A 15,790-nucleotide genomic window follows, 5' to 3' on the forward strand; every position below is an offset into this window, starting at 1 on the left:
ACAGAGAGCCGTAGTCTGGCAGCTCCGTTTTATTGACACGCCCCACTATACTTCGCCAGCACCTCAGCTCTCACCTGGACTCTCCCAGTGGTGCTTCGCCGATCATCTCCAACCCTTCCTCGTCGTCTTCACTGCTTCACCACTCACAGAGAGCCGTAGTCTGGCAGCTCCTTCGCCACTGCCTCCGTCAAATGCTCCACCACCGTCGCCGCCACTCGCGCCACCGTCGACTCCCTGTCCAGCAGCGTCGCTGCCTCTGTCGCCAACACCGTCGCCAGCCCCAAACCGCGGCCCGCCCCATCGCCCGCACCACTGCCGGAGCCAGAAGTTCCAACCACATCCACCACCACTGTAGTTTCGTCACCGCCGTCATAAACTCCTGTCAGTGACCTCATCTACACCCAACTGGGGCCACCTATTACACCACAACCCTCATGCATGCAGTCATAAGACCAAACAGATGAAATATAATAGATAAAACCTCACGATTCCAAATGATACCAAGCCAAAAATGATTTCACTAAATTTACGGACATGAAACCAATAATTCCTCTCAACTATCGTCTTTTGTATCTACATCTACATACGTAATCCGCAAGCCACCGTGCGGTGCGTGATGGAGGGTACCCTGTTCCACAACTAGTCGTTTCCTTTCCTGTTCCGCTCGCTGACAGAGCGAGGGACAGACGCCTGTCTATATGCCTCCTTAGGAGCCGTAATTCCTCGTATCTTGTCTTCGTGGTCCCTACCAGAAATGCATGCTGGCGTTGTTAGGATCGTTCTGCAGCCAGGTTCTCTACACTTTCTCTGTTGTTTTCTTCGAAATGAGTGTCTTCTTCCCTGCTGAGTTCCAGAAGCATACACGTAACACTTGCATGCTGATCGAAACTCCGGTAAGAAATCTACCTGCTCCCCCTGAATTGTTTCGATGCCTTCGTTCAATCCGACCTGGTGCAGATTCCAAACACTCGAGCAATGCTGAACAAGAAGTCGCTCTGGCGTCCTATACGGGGTCTCCCTCACACACGAACCACACTTTCACAAAACTCTCCCAATAAACTGAAGCCGACCGTTGGCCTTCCCTACCAGAATCCTCACATGTTTATTCCATTTCATCTCGCTTCGCAACATTGCGCCCAGATATTTAAACGAACGACTGTGGTAAGCAGGACACTTCGAATCCCGTATCCGGATATTACGGGTTCGTTTTTGCTACTCATCCGCTTTCTTCTACAGCAAGACCCACCTGCCATTCGTCACACCAACTACAAATTTTGTCGAGGTCATCTCGTGTCAACCTGCAGTCACTCAATTTCGACGCCTTACAGTACATCATGGCATCATCAGCCAGCAACTGCAGACTGCTGCCCACCTTCTCCGCCAAATCATTTATTATATGGAGGACAACTGAAGTCCTATCAACTTCCATGGGGAACTGCTGATGATACCTTTGTCTCTGATGAACACTCGCCGACGACGAAAACATACTATTACGTAAGAAATCTTTGAGCCACACATATCTCTGAACTTATTCCATATGCTCGTTCTTCCGTTAGCACCCCGCAATGGGACACCGTGTCAAATGCTTTCGAGAAATCTAGAAATACGGAATCTGCCTGTTGCCCTTCATCCATAGCTCTCAGTGCATCATGCGAGAAAAGGAAAAGGTGAGTTTCACAGAAGCGATGCTTACCAAAACCGCGTTGATTCGTGCACATAAGCTCCTTAGTCTGAAGAAAGTTGATTATGTTCGAACTGAGAATATGTTCAAGGATTCTGCAGGAAACAGGTGTTAGGGATATTGGTCTGTAATTTTGTGGGTCCGTTCTTTTACCTTTCTTATACACTAGAGTCACTTGCACTTTTTTCCATTCGCTTGGTTCTTAGCGCTGATCGCAAGATTCGCGGTAAATGCAAGCTAAGTAAGGGGCCAATGCCGTACACTACTCTTTGTAAAACCAAACTGGCATTCCATCTAGGCATTGCCACTTATTTATTTTCAGCTGTTTCAGCTGTTTCTCTACGCCAGCGGTACTCATTACTATGATTTCCATACGGGACTCTGTGCGATGGTCAAACGACGGCACGTTTGTACCATTCTCCTGCGTCAACGATTTCTTAAACGAGGAATTTTTAACTTCGGCCTTCCTTTTGGAATATTCTACCGCCAAAAGCAGACTGGTCAACGTGTGACTGAATAGAAGCGTTAGATCCGCTTAACGATTTTGCAGAGGACCAAAACTTTTTCCGCTTCTCCGGTGGTAGCTGTTGTATGCTTCGCGCACAGATCTTTTCACAGACGTACGAATCTCTACAAATCTTTCTGTCCTCATTTGCGCGTTCTCTTTTGAACCGAGAATGTAACAGCCTTTCTTTCCTCAGCATTTTCCGAATTTTGTTATTAAAGCACGATGAGTCTTTTCCGCCCTCGATCCGCTTAGTAGGCGCATACTTTCCGGATCACGATTTACAGTCTCTTTAAACTTTAGCCATAATTCCTCTATGGCCATAATTCTGGAATTAAATGATTGTATTTTATTGTCTAAGTGAGACGCTGACAACTGCATATCAACTCTCCTAGCCTTCTTGATTGATTTACTGACTTTCGTAACCATAGTCGCTATGATGACATCACGATCACTGATCCCCATCTCTATGCTGACGCCATCGATAAGGTCGTGCCTGTTTGTGCTGGCTGACGAACTAGCTGCTCAACACAGTTGTCGGAAAACGTGTTCAAAAGTCCTTCACAAGACTGTCTTTCTGCACGACCTGCAGTGAATCCATAGACGTCCCAGTCTATACTCGGTAGGTTAAGGTCACCGCCAGCTAGTGTCGCGTGATCTGGATATTTATGCAATGCTGACTATTTGCCTTCATTGAATGACTCCACATCTGTCCCAGCGGAGTCGGGTGGGTGGTAAAAACAGCCAACAACTAATATGGTTTCACCTAGTCCAGTTATGTGCGACCACGTAACCTCACTATTACACTCAAATTCAACCTCAGTAAAGAGAATATTTTTTGTCAACTGCAATGAACACTTCCCGTCCTACGGCGGCGAATATGTCTTTCCGATAAACATTCCAAGACTCGCTAAATGTCTCAGAGTTTTTTTACTTTGGGTCTTAGCCAGATCTCAATTCAAGAATAATTTGAGGCTGAGAACGTTCATGGAGGAGAGTAAATTTGGGAACTATGTTACAAATACTTCGACAGCTGACTGATAAAAGTTTCAGAGTCGAACTGACTTTACTCTGAAAGGTATCTGATTTCCCTAAATGTGTACCAACTGGCGAGTGTTCATGAGAGTACTTCAAACTACTGGCTAGTCTGAAACCCCCCATGTGCACTCCACAAGTACTCTGCTATCCGATTAGCTGCTTCCTTTGTGTAGTGCATCCCTGTCTGGAAATCTACCCATCTCCGATTTTCAGTTCACCTTCCCAACCACTGTTACCTTCATTCCCACTGCCTGACACAATATCGATAGTTTTATCCCGTCACACTATCTGCATGTGTCCGTACACAGTGAACCAGTAACAATCTCACAGTTCTGATGACAAATGTGGAGTAGCAAACCAAAAATCCCCACACAATAAACATTGTGGAGTAACAATACCGTTCCTCAAAAACAGCTCCAGTTGGCTACAAATCATGTTCAATCATCCTGCATAATACTTTATCCTGAGTGTGTATTTTACCACCCTGACCGTGGTCTGTGCTACTGCCTGTCTCTGTCATCATCCTATAGCACATAATTTCGTTCCTCACACTGACCACTGCCACTCCACAGCTGTTTACCCACATCAATTCTCATGATGAACTTAACTGTGGATGTCGGTTGATCACCTTCGTTTCAGAAGACCTAGTCCATTTCCCAGACACACTCATCCCAAAGTGACTCCCCTAGCGACCTCTTTAGATATAACTGCATAAGTCTTTCATCCTATTGATAGTAATCACGACTGAGTCTAATTGTCCATCCTAATCCACGTCTTCCACCTCCATATCTACCCCACAATAAGCCACATAAAAGAATCCAACAACACCGCCACAAAACCTGGGGTGTCTGCTGGGAGCTTGCCCATTCCCACACAGGAAGCCACCTGGTCACCCTCCATAGTGCCAACATATCTCCTACAATACTCCATTCCACGGCCCCATATGTCAACCACTCGAGAGACTATTCCGCTTTCCTCCCGCTCACAACCTCCAGTATTTACGCTCTATGCTACGGACTGATTTAAACACACAAACCACAGGACAAAATATAAGAACGATGGCTATCCGCTTCCTGCCCTCATCGCTGCTTAGATTTTTCCTCCATCTATTGAGATGAACATGACTTGTGGCCTCTTTTCCTCACCGACTGGATGCCAGTATCTGGACTAGAGTCGCAACTACACGGTATTACCGTAATTACTCCCGAAGTGGTTTTTTCCCCCGAATAAGACGAGGACACGCTAACTTATCGTGTCAGGTTCCACATCATTGTTTCCACAAATTATGAAAACTTCAGAAGTGTCTGTAACCATCAATACTTTCTCTAGTAAATGCAGTAACATCGTTTATTGTGTCAGTTTTCTCCGCTGGTCTGTTATGTAATACGTGGCACATTTTAAGACACAATACGAATCAAAAAATCGAAGGCTAAACGGAGTCAAAAACCTTTGTAAATCACGAGTTTCTTTAACCATGTCCTTCACTACTGTCTATTAGTGCTAGTTCTTTACTCCATTGTGAATTAAATGATCCCTGTGTTTTCTATAACTTTAATGAATACTTCCATGGATAAAAGTGAGATAAACTCCAATAAACCATAGTGAGTGCGACAGACATTTGAGTGTACACTGGTTTATACCTGAGTATCACGTGCCCTGGCCCGTCCTTGTCTTCTTCCACCTCGTAGTGCTCCACCTGTTTGCTGGCTAATTGCAAGTCCTGTACCCATCCGGTTAATTTCGTGCGCAGCATGTCTTTCACACGTTCCATGTCCTTAATCCAACCGTGGAGTTGCTGATCACTTGCGTGGTTACCCTGAGACACACAGAAAATAGTTCAAATAACTTTCATAACATCCACAAGCAGCAGCCTGTCTTAGTATACAGTTACATGTAGCACTATTACATGACACTGAAATTACTGCCAGCGCATGAGAATAGTACATTCAGTTTTGTACAGGCATAAAAACATTAACGCACAGCAGATGCCTAGTGGGGTTTTATTAAATAAATACATTTCTCAAACTGTGACATCAGATAAGAGAGGTGCAGATATTTCTTGGTAGTTGACATTACAGACGTCTGAATTTATGAATGTATACTCCCCTGCGGATGTATCCAACTGAAATGTTCTGGAGTTGCCAGCAGCGTCGACTTCCTACGTGTAAAGCCACATGGCGTGACTGGAACTCTGACGAAAATCTATTCAAACTTTTTAACGATTTTCGGAACTAGAATGGCCAGACTGTTGACAAATCCGTCAAAATCCTACTCGTTACCAACGCTGTGAGAAACTTGAACACATGTTATGACCTTCTACAAACGCAATGATAGACATCAGCCGCTCCATATCTAAAACATTGTCTGAGTTAATTGTGCACACACGAAATGTCAGTTTGACTCAAAATTTTGTAGCGTTTGTCTGTTGCCTGGTTGATCGCTTTTGCCGAAAATTTGCGTTTGTTGGTCATCTAACACGATGTCGTCTGTATCTGAACACGGTTCGAATATTGCAGATTTGGAGGAATGTATTGACTGTCCGAGTGTTAAGATCATTTTTTCTGGTACGAAGTTCACATTTATGTCACATACTAAGGTCTATGCTCCTTTGACGTTGTTCACATTGTAGGCTTCTAAGTCACTGCAATAAAGATAAGGCCATTTAAATGACATATTATCATACTTGAAAAATCACTCACAAAAATCCATAAGGTGCTCCCTGTTGATTTAGAATCATGACATTTTGAAAGAAACCAGATTTCACAGTGCAAATAAAGGAAAAAATCTTAAAATCCATAATTGGTAACTATATAACTCTAGAAAATACTTTTCGTATTATTTTTTTATCAGTCTATTTATCTGTCCATCTGTTGGGAATCTTTTTCTCTGGATCAGTTCTGGGTATCATGTTCAAATTATGCCACATACAAAGGTATATGGACCCTTGGAGGCGTAAAAACTGTAAGCTTAGAACTCACTCCAGTCAACAGATACGGACGGCCGTTTATGTCTCGTGTTTTGATAATCGAAAACTCACTCATCGAAACCTATAGGGTGCTCTCCATTGACTTGGAATCATGAGATTTGGCAACAACTAAGTTTTCCGGTACAAGTAAAGCAAAAAATCTGAAACTTGTTAACTTTTAATTATATCACATAAAAATGTCGTTTTCGATTTGGACATACTTTGTATTCATGACCTCTTGAAAGTATAACATACGAACATTACTGCATCCAAACATAAAATGTATGTTGTATTCATGATTTAGTACGTAAACGGAAATGTGTTATTAAATCTACTCTCCCTACATACATAAACTAAAGTCCTCTGCTTGCTTGTTCTTGTTTGTTTGGGCTGGGCTGAGGAAATACCGTAGAATTTCTGAATCGATCTTGGTATTTCTGGGACCAGTATCTTGCCAGTAAAGCTACAAAGTGTCGATAACAGGAAAAAATTATTGGGAATCTCGATTCCCAGAATGGGTAGTTTGTACAGAACCCTTAGTGCGTGAGTTCCGCTGGCACTTTCCCATTCTGTTTTCGTTTTTTCTATCTACTCTAGCATCACCCAGTATGTTGTTCTGGAAGGTGAGTGCTCACCACAGACATGGGTGCCGTCGGGAGAGTCTGAGAGAAGTGGGACAGAACTGCTCTTGTTCTCTGTACGTGGGGTGCCCAATCCTTTTGGGTCACACTGAAACAGGTGACAGTGGTTCCACAATAGATTATATTGAGATAGGGATCCAATACTCGAAAGAGCATATTTATTGTGTTAAGGACATACACAGCATACACCACCTAACAACAATGTAGTCATAGCAATTCTTCAAAGCAACGACTGTCAGTCTGAATGAATGCATGTATTGCAATGAGGCCTGCAGTTCTTCACACCCTTGCAAAGATCTCGGGTGTCCGTTGTGCACTGGAACAGTAGCAGCTGATAAACAGTGTAGACACCTGACCACCAAACGGACCTACTGTACACAACTAGGCTCGTAGCACTCAAGCATCGCAGTGGCGCATTAACCTGTGCCGCAAGCACACCACTGACCCTGCTGTCAGCTGTCCATTGCATCAGATAGCTTATGTCGTGTTCATGGTGAGATGTGTTGCTGTGTGCAGTGCACAATGAGTAATCAAAGACGAAATGTGCAAGCACTGGGACAAACGGATTTCGAGCCCTATGTCTGCTTGTGTCAATCCAGTATCGTTCACAGCGCTGTACTGTCCAACTTCATACAGTTTGTATTGTTTGTGGATGAGGCCGCATTCATCCGTAATGTTGTTTTCAAAAGCCAAACAGGCAGATCTAGAATGAGGACAACATCCACGCCACCCATATCGGAGGCCAACAGCAAAGATTCTCAGTCAAGGTATTTTAGGACATTATCCAAGATCATTTCACTTTGATGTTAATGTTTGCAAGCACCTGAAGAATACTCACACTCATTGTAGGACTGGAATGGGGGGTCATCTCTGATGGCCATTGCGATCGCTGCATCTTACAACCCTCGACTTCATTCTCTGAGGTTATGCCAAGATGTAGGTGTACGAAACCCCTGTAGATACAGCTGAAGACCTGCTTGCCAGGGTACAAGCTGCCTGTCTCCTGGTACAACATTGTTGCTCACGGGCGAGGCCTCCACGACGAGTGCGGCCGCTTCATGTTTAAATATGATTAAAGATGTAGCTGTTGTCACACGCATCGACTCAGTCTGTGTTTCGACAAGTTTCTACACAGTTGTCACTTCCGCCCAGCTGCTCAGAACAATAAAGTGTGACATGTCTTGGATGACAGTAGCGTGATTCCACTATCGCAGTAGCCGCCACGATACAGCAATGACCTGTGAGGATATGCTGACATCACTCCGAAACTGTGATCACAGAGAGAGCGTCATGCAGTCAAAGGTCGTGAGGTGGAGGTATGAATGTGGGATATTTTCAAGAACACTGCCATCCTGAATTTGGAATCATTCAACTGTATGTCAGTCAGACACCTTAGGCAAGTGTACGGTGGTGGAGACAATAACGGATTTACTTTTGTTGCAGATATGTGCAAATATTATTTTCTTATTAAAATTTTTGTACTTATTTAGATACTCCCGAGCTCATTTTTTACAGTTCTTTTGTCAGCTATGGTTATTTACCAGGCGACATCTACACTCTTTTTGGAGAACTGTCGAGATGATTTCCCAAGTCTCTACAATGTGTCACTCAAAACGTAACCGATCAGCAGCTACTTGCAGCCAGCATATTCCGTTTCGCGCATTTCTGTCGCAGCACAATCCCACTCGTTTAATATGTGGAAGTTCTTTTCTTACGAGAAATAAACCCGTTTCTGCTGCCTTGCGTCCACGCTTGGTAAGTAATGAGAGTAGTAGCAAGTTGTGAGGGGCATGTTCAAATGTGTACCAACACGCTGGGAACTGTCGCAATGGGCTATGTGTAAGTAATATTAGTGGTGAGAGAAGAAGCTTGATGAATTGCGACTTGAATTGATGATCAGCGCACGCTGCGTGGCTGAAGGGGTTTGTAAACAGCCCTGCGGAGGGCCACCCGAGTCTTACTCTCTCTCAGACTGCCAGCCAGCCCTGATATCGGAGTCAAGCGCTCGTGCGGTATCCGTGACGACGATGGTGACTGCAGTCATGGCCACGCACGTTGGATAACAATGATGACGCCGTACTGTTGTCACTGTTTACCGACGACGGCGTGATGTCATTCATCATGGTCACCTTGGCTGAGGATGAAAGCAAGTATACATATTTTCTACAGTGTTTTTGTTTATACACTACTGGCTATTAAAATTGCTACACCACGAAGATGACGTGCTACAGACGCGAAATGTAACCGATAGGAAGAAGATGCTGTGATATGCAAATGATTAGCTTTTCAGAGCATTCACACAATGTTGGCGCCTGTGGCGACACCTACAACGTGCTGACATGAGGAAAGTCTCCAACCGATTTCTCATACACAAACAGCAGTTGACCGGCGTTGCCTGGTGAAACGTTGTTATGATGCCTCGTGTAAGGAGGAGAAATGCATACCATAACGTTTCCGACTTTGATAAAGGTCCGATTGTAGCCTATCGCGATTGCAGTTTATCGTATCGCGACATTGCTGCTCGCGTTGGTCGAGATCCAATGACTGTTAGCAGAATATGGAATCGGTGGGTTCAGGAAGGTAATACGGAACGCCGTGCTGTATCCCAACGGCCTCGTATCACTAGCAGTCGAGATGACAGGCATCTTTTCCGCATGGCTGTAATGGATCGTGCAGCCATGTCCAGATGGGGACGTTTGCAAGACAAGAATCATCTGCACGAACAGTTAGATGACGTTTGCAGCAGCATGGACTATCAGCTCTGAGACCGTGGCTGCGGTTACCCTTGACGCTGCATCACAGACAGGAGCGCCTGCTATGGTGTAGTCAACGACTAACCTGGGTGCACGACTGACAAAACGTCATTTTTCGGATGAATCCAGGTTCTGTTTACAGCATCATGATGATCACATCCATGTTTGGCGACATCCCGGTGAACGCACATTGTAAGCGTGTATTCGTCATCGCCATACTGGCGTATCACCCAGTGTGATGTATGGGGTGCCATTGGTTACACGTCTCGGTCACCTCTTGTTCGCAATGACGGCACTTTGAACAGTGGATGTTACATTGCAGATGACTTACGACCCGTGGCTCTACCTTCATTCGATCCCTGCGAAATCCTACATTTCAACAGGACAATTCCTGACCGCATGTTGCAGGTCCTGTACGGGCCTTTCTGGATACAGAACCAATTGAAAACGTCTGGTCAATGGTGGCCGAGCAACTGGCTCGTCACAATACGCAAGTCACTACTCTTGATGAACTGTGGTATCGTGTGGAGGCTGGATGGGCAGCTGTACCTGTACATGCCATCAAAGCTCCGTTTGACTCAATGCCCAGACGTATCAAGGCCGTTATTGCGGCCAGAGGTGGTTGTTCTGGGTACTGATTTCTCAGGATCTACGCACCGAAATTCCATGAAAATGTAATCACTGTCAGTTGGAGAATGATAAATTTGCCCAATGAATACCCGTTTATCATTTGCATTTCTTCTTGGTGTAGCAATTTTAATGGCTAGTAGTGTAAGTGATTCTTATGGGTTCTACTTCTTCTTTTCTAGCTGTGAGCGGGCGTTACTCGCTGTGGGATCTGAACCCAGCAGCTGATAATGATGATGACGATGATGATGATCTCTGGGGAACGACTTCGATTGTTCAGAGGCAGATATCGCTTATTCTACAGTATTAAATGTTTTGTTTGTTATTTTTGAGATGGTCTAGTTTGTATATGTTCTCAATGCGAATATCGTTGTTTAGACACGAGCGCCAGCTACTAGTTCTTTTGCACCTGTGTTTTCGTTTGGGTTTGTCCAAATTCTTTCAGACACATTCCCCTGCCGACGTCATACAGCTCCTCTAGTACCCATGCTGGATATGCCCTTAATGACAAACATGCCCACTGATGAATAGTTGCTGGAAGTGTATTCCAGTAATGAACACAACAACAGTTTTATGTGTAAGTACTCAGAATTTATTATTATTATTATTATACGAATACGGATTTTTATTTCTCCTTCCTTAGATACTTATCAACTGCGTCTCTTTCTCCTTCCTGTGTGCAGAGTTATTAGAAGTTCGACGTGTTGTTGAGTGGAAGAGCATTATCCAAGTTAGGGGGAGAGCTGTCGTGACATCATGGGGTGAGTCGATACCAGAGTGGTCATACTGAGTCACTTTTCTGAGGTGCAGGAAAGGGAGTCCTGTAAGACACTCAGCTGTATGCTCTACCTTGATTTATGTTCATAAGATTTTGATCAACTTATTGTGGGGTCCAGTTGCATCTCTCTTCAAAAGTATATACTGCTAACAAAAAGCATGTCCTAATGCCCAGAATCATGATGAGAGGAATTTAAATTGATTTCCATGGTTGTTTCTCGCTAGCGATAGAAATTACCCTAAAAATACAGGGCATACAGATACACAACAAACACCAGATGTCCACTGACGTCCTAATTTCTCGTTTATGGCCGAATGTAGGAAAGCCATAAGAAGAAGACAAACATTAACACGCTGTGTGGTACATCGACAAAGAAGTCGAGGGTAAATTAGGTGGTCCCTTCTTCTTGTCCATATTAGCCGAGAAACATCCAAAAAGTATAGACCGGCTGCTAATCTCTGAAGACGATAAGCAACACAACGTTTGGATAAAATGCATGTCCCACCTACGTTCCTTTGAAATGAAAACAAGAAAGGTGCAAGATATTTTTGCTGTAGATGTCTCAAGTCGTTTACCAGGAGCATGTATCTTGAAAGACACCTGATTGGCTGCTAGAGCCAGGAAACAATATGTGTGGAAATGCTTATCAAGGATAAACGGTTCTCGAAGTTTAAGAATGCCTCTCACCAACACTTCTGTCCCTTCGTTGTTTACGTCGATTTAGAGCGCCTCCTAGCTCCTGCGGTACAGTGTGAACGTGGTGCCTCTGCCTCCCATATCACTGCCACAAAATGATGCATACGATATGTGGCTACCCATCAAGTTCTGTACACGTATAACTCTAAAATTAAAATCTTATGTCAAGGGAATAGTGCGAGATGGTTTCTCACTGAGCTTGAAAGTCTTGTACGGGATGTTTATAATATTTATAGTGAAAACGTCCTCATGACCAACGTGAAGGAGAATGATGCACTGTACAAGCAGGCAGCTGATCGTTATATCTGGGGACTGTCTGGACAGAGGTGAGGAAGCTCCCTGTAGAGACTGTTGCCACTAACGGGGAAGTCCCAGAGTGCAGCTGACAACCCATGAAACTTTAAGTACTAACTGCCACAGCACACAGCCATCTTTTCCACAATTTAAGTGAGCATGATGCCCACTTTCTAGTTCAGCACTTTGACGAGTCTGGGTTGTAGGATAATAAGATCAGTGTCATTGCTGACACCGTTGACAAATACATGCCGCTTCAAAGAGGATCACACCAAGAATAATGCTCTACTTCCTGGATTCACAAGGCTTCATGCTCACGTCTCTTTAGAAATTTGCTGAACCAACGCCTCCTGAAGATATTCTTGGCAAAGGGAGCCACTTATCTCGATGATGTAGAATTTCAAGAGTTTTAACTTGTGACGCAGAAGGGGTCTTTCCATACGAATATCTGGATTCTCTAGTAAACTAAGAGGCATTTCCATAATGAATGGAAAGAACGGGCACTTGGTGAATGAACAGCAGGACTTCGGCATCTCTGATTTATCAGAACATGTAAAATGATGAACACCAATGTACATCTGACCGCCAACATCTTCGCGTTCTGTAGCATATGGCTGAGATTGGATTCCATGTTTAGAAAGACACAAGCCAGCAGCGAATTCTTGACCAACGTTGAGATGCATGTCTTCCTGGAACACGCAATTCACGATTGACTTTGCCAATGTGTGCGCAGGTATGCCAAGGCAAATAACTTGCAAATAATCGAGGGGGAGTACAGGTTGTCTGACGATTTCAGTTTCATCCTTTACCTGGATGTAAACTGTCTCTAAAGGCAAACCAGGCAACAAAGTCTCCCTTTTCAAGGGCTCCCATGGATGTCCAAAGGGGAAATCACCAGACTGGGGAAAGAGATCAAATATGTGGCTGCTGATGCTGTTGAGGGATATGTCCTAGAGGTAGAGCTGGACTATCCCACAAGTCTGCATGACAGACACGGTGATTTGCACAGCCTGAAAGACTTTCACGTTCAGGGACTTCAACAGGTGCCTCCTCTAGGGCATTGGCGCTGCACCACAAATGCTTATCAGGAGACCTTTCGACCGAGGTTATATACTGAGGTATATACTGAAATTCCAGCTGGAAGCAGGGGTGTCCTATCACGATCACAAGTGGTTCATCGAAGGGGCATAGGTGTGGAAATCTGCTGCACCTACACTATTTACTGATGTGTCTGGGTGGGTTTATTTGTTAGTAGAAAGGTGTTCCACGTGACTAGGTTTGTGTGGAATAGTTTGATGAACTGTTTGTCACAGTTCTGACTGCATGTTTGAGGTTATGAATGTTTCATTGCACATTGCGTGCGTCCATGTGTGTGTGTGCGTGTGTGTGTGTGTGTGTGTGTGTGTGTGAGAGAGAGAGAGAGAGAGAGAGAGAGAGAGAGTATATATTTCGTGTGGAACATGTAGAATATGCATCCATGTAAAGAAAGTATTTGATATGTTTATGGTGCGTGCGTGTGTGTGTGTGTGTGTGTGTGTGTGTGTGTGTGTGTGTGTATTGTTTTTGAGCTGCCATTGCTGTTGCTGTTCTAAGTATGTACACACTGAAAACTTCTCTCTCTCTCTCTGACTTACTAATAAGTGTTTAATAGACATTGGAAATTAAAACCTTATTACAAAACAATGTGTATATTGTAATGAATCAATTACGAAATAACAAAACTGTTACGTATATCACAAATACGAGAAAAAATGGAAATTAAAAGGCTTTCAGTTATTTTCACAACACAGTTGGTCTTCTTTTTCATATTTTTTGAATGAAATACCTCCTTTATCAGTTTTATATTGATGGCAGGTGCCAGAGAACAAAGAAACCCTCTTCCAATACAATATTTTTTAAATTTACATACACACATACATGGCCGACCGGTTCTAGAGGGTATCGCGATTTATCGCCTCAAAGTCGTATTTGCGTAAGTAGAGCTTTGCGGATGTGCGCCAGGAATACTGCACACTTTTACGTGTGTGTGTGTGTGTGTGTGTGTGTGTGTGGGACGTGCGTCACGTCCTCGCTGTGACAGCGTGCGGTTAGCGGTCAGCGGGCAGCTAACATCCCGTTTGCGGTCTGAGCCGCTTCGCGCTTCCGACAGCCCGGCTGTGGGCGTCACAGCAACACACGGCGAGGGAGGCCAGCCAGCGACACGGGCCGAGTCCACACAGTAGGGGGCCCGGGGTACGGACCGACCCAAAATCACTGTAATTGTGACATGTGGCTGCAGTCGACTCTTACCCGTACTTCGATAAGCAGTATAGAAAACGAAAAATAAAATTCAGAATTTCCATCGTGTTGCAGGAGCAGTGAATTGGAAGGTGGTGCACACTTTTGAATCGTCACCTTCCAATACGTTGAATCCGTCGTCGTTGCCATGGCGTCACTGCACTCTCTGCCATCTAGACCTAATCTATGCCGGCCGATGTGGACGAGCGGTTCTAAGCGCTTCAGTCTGGAACCGCGCGACTGCTACGGTCGCAGGGTCGAATCCTGCCTCTGGCATGGATGTGTGTGATGTCCTTAGGTTAGTTAGGTTTAAGTAGTTCTAAGTTCTAGGGGACTGATGACGTGATAAGTTAAGTCCCATAGTGCTCAAAGCCATTTGAACTATTCTAAACATACATACAAACATATCTGTACACAGCATTATGTGAGAGCCCAGTTACCAGAGGCACAGGGTCAAAATCGCGAGCTGCGTTGTTACCTGGGGCACAGCACGCTTTGCCGTACTACTCTGCAGGGCTGTAGTGAAGAATCACGAGAGGAATTATCTCGAATACGAATACCTCAAGACTGCTGCAGCTGTCTGGAGACTTAAGTTTCATTCAGAAAGCAAAGTGTGTCTTTAAATCGAAACTATCTGTACAACATTGGTTCACGGAATAACCTTTCGCAATTACACTTTTACTAAGCAGGTCCAGTGTATGATCAACGAAGAGTACCTGCGCCGCAAATGTAATAAGGAAGTCGTCCTTTAAACATTCTCGCAAGCTGTGAGGTACTAACTCTACAAAATATTGGATACGTATCAGGTAAATTGCCTTTGCTGCAGTGAAATGCATGGATGATGGTAACGAAAACAAGATGCAATGACAGGACATAATACGATGTCGGCAGAAACCATTCTTAAATACGGAACCCGCTACTATCAATCTTTGAAATTACCATCCAGCAAACATGCGTAATATTTATAGGAAAAAGATTTAATCTACTCAGAACCTTTTCAATTCACTAAAACAGGTATTGCCTATTTCTCTTCTCAAAGGATCCAAAATGAGGCTCACACGATACTGTAGGGACTGGCACGTTGCTACATACCCCACAAAAAGTTACACAAAGACACAGATCATACTGCATCATTTTGCTTTCCATGTATACTACTGTCAGAATCCAAACAGTCATAATGCACAGTGGCCATTCTATATGTTAAGGTTGGGTTGTTTGGGGAAGGAGACCAGACAGCGAGGTCATCGATCTCATCGGATTAGGGAAGGATGGGGAAAGAAGTCGGCCGTGTCCTAAATCAGAATGGCCGGACACGGGATTGAACCGTCGTCCTCCCGAATGCGAGTCCAGTGTATGTGTTAAGACCACATAGCTGTTATTCTCGGTAGTGGGAAAATCACTGGTGATAGTGTTCATAAATCATAGACAGAGAATTCAGACTCGATAATGATTCGAGTTAGGCCACGAGACACGTGCAAAAGGCTAACGACTAAGATGAATGCTCTCAGAAAGCAGCATCCGGTTTCACGTTAGTC

At 44.3% G+C, this 15,790-nt stretch overlaps 1 protein-coding gene across 3 annotated transcripts in view; it reads right to left on the bottom strand.

Annotated features, from left to right (window-relative positions):
- LOC126427327 (uncharacterized) overlaps positions 1 to 15,790 on the bottom strand; it is a 56,519-nt gene that overhangs the window by 17,265 nt on the left and 23,464 nt on the right. For all 3 annotated transcript variants that reach the window (XM_050089636.1, XM_050089638.1, XM_050089637.1), the window contains one exon: positions 4,865 to 5,040. In XM_050089636.1, the coding sequence (XP_049945593.1) occupies positions 4,865 to 5,040 (176 nt within the window). The remainder of the gene's footprint in view (positions 1 to 4,864; positions 5,041 to 15,790) is intronic.

The sequence above is a fragment of the Schistocerca serialis genome, chromosome 11, assembly GCF_023864345.2.
Source record: "Schistocerca serialis cubense isolate TAMUIC-IGC-003099 chromosome 11, iqSchSeri2.2, whole genome shotgun sequence".
NCBI lineage: Eukaryota > Metazoa > Arthropoda > Insecta > Orthoptera > Acrididae > Schistocerca > Schistocerca serialis.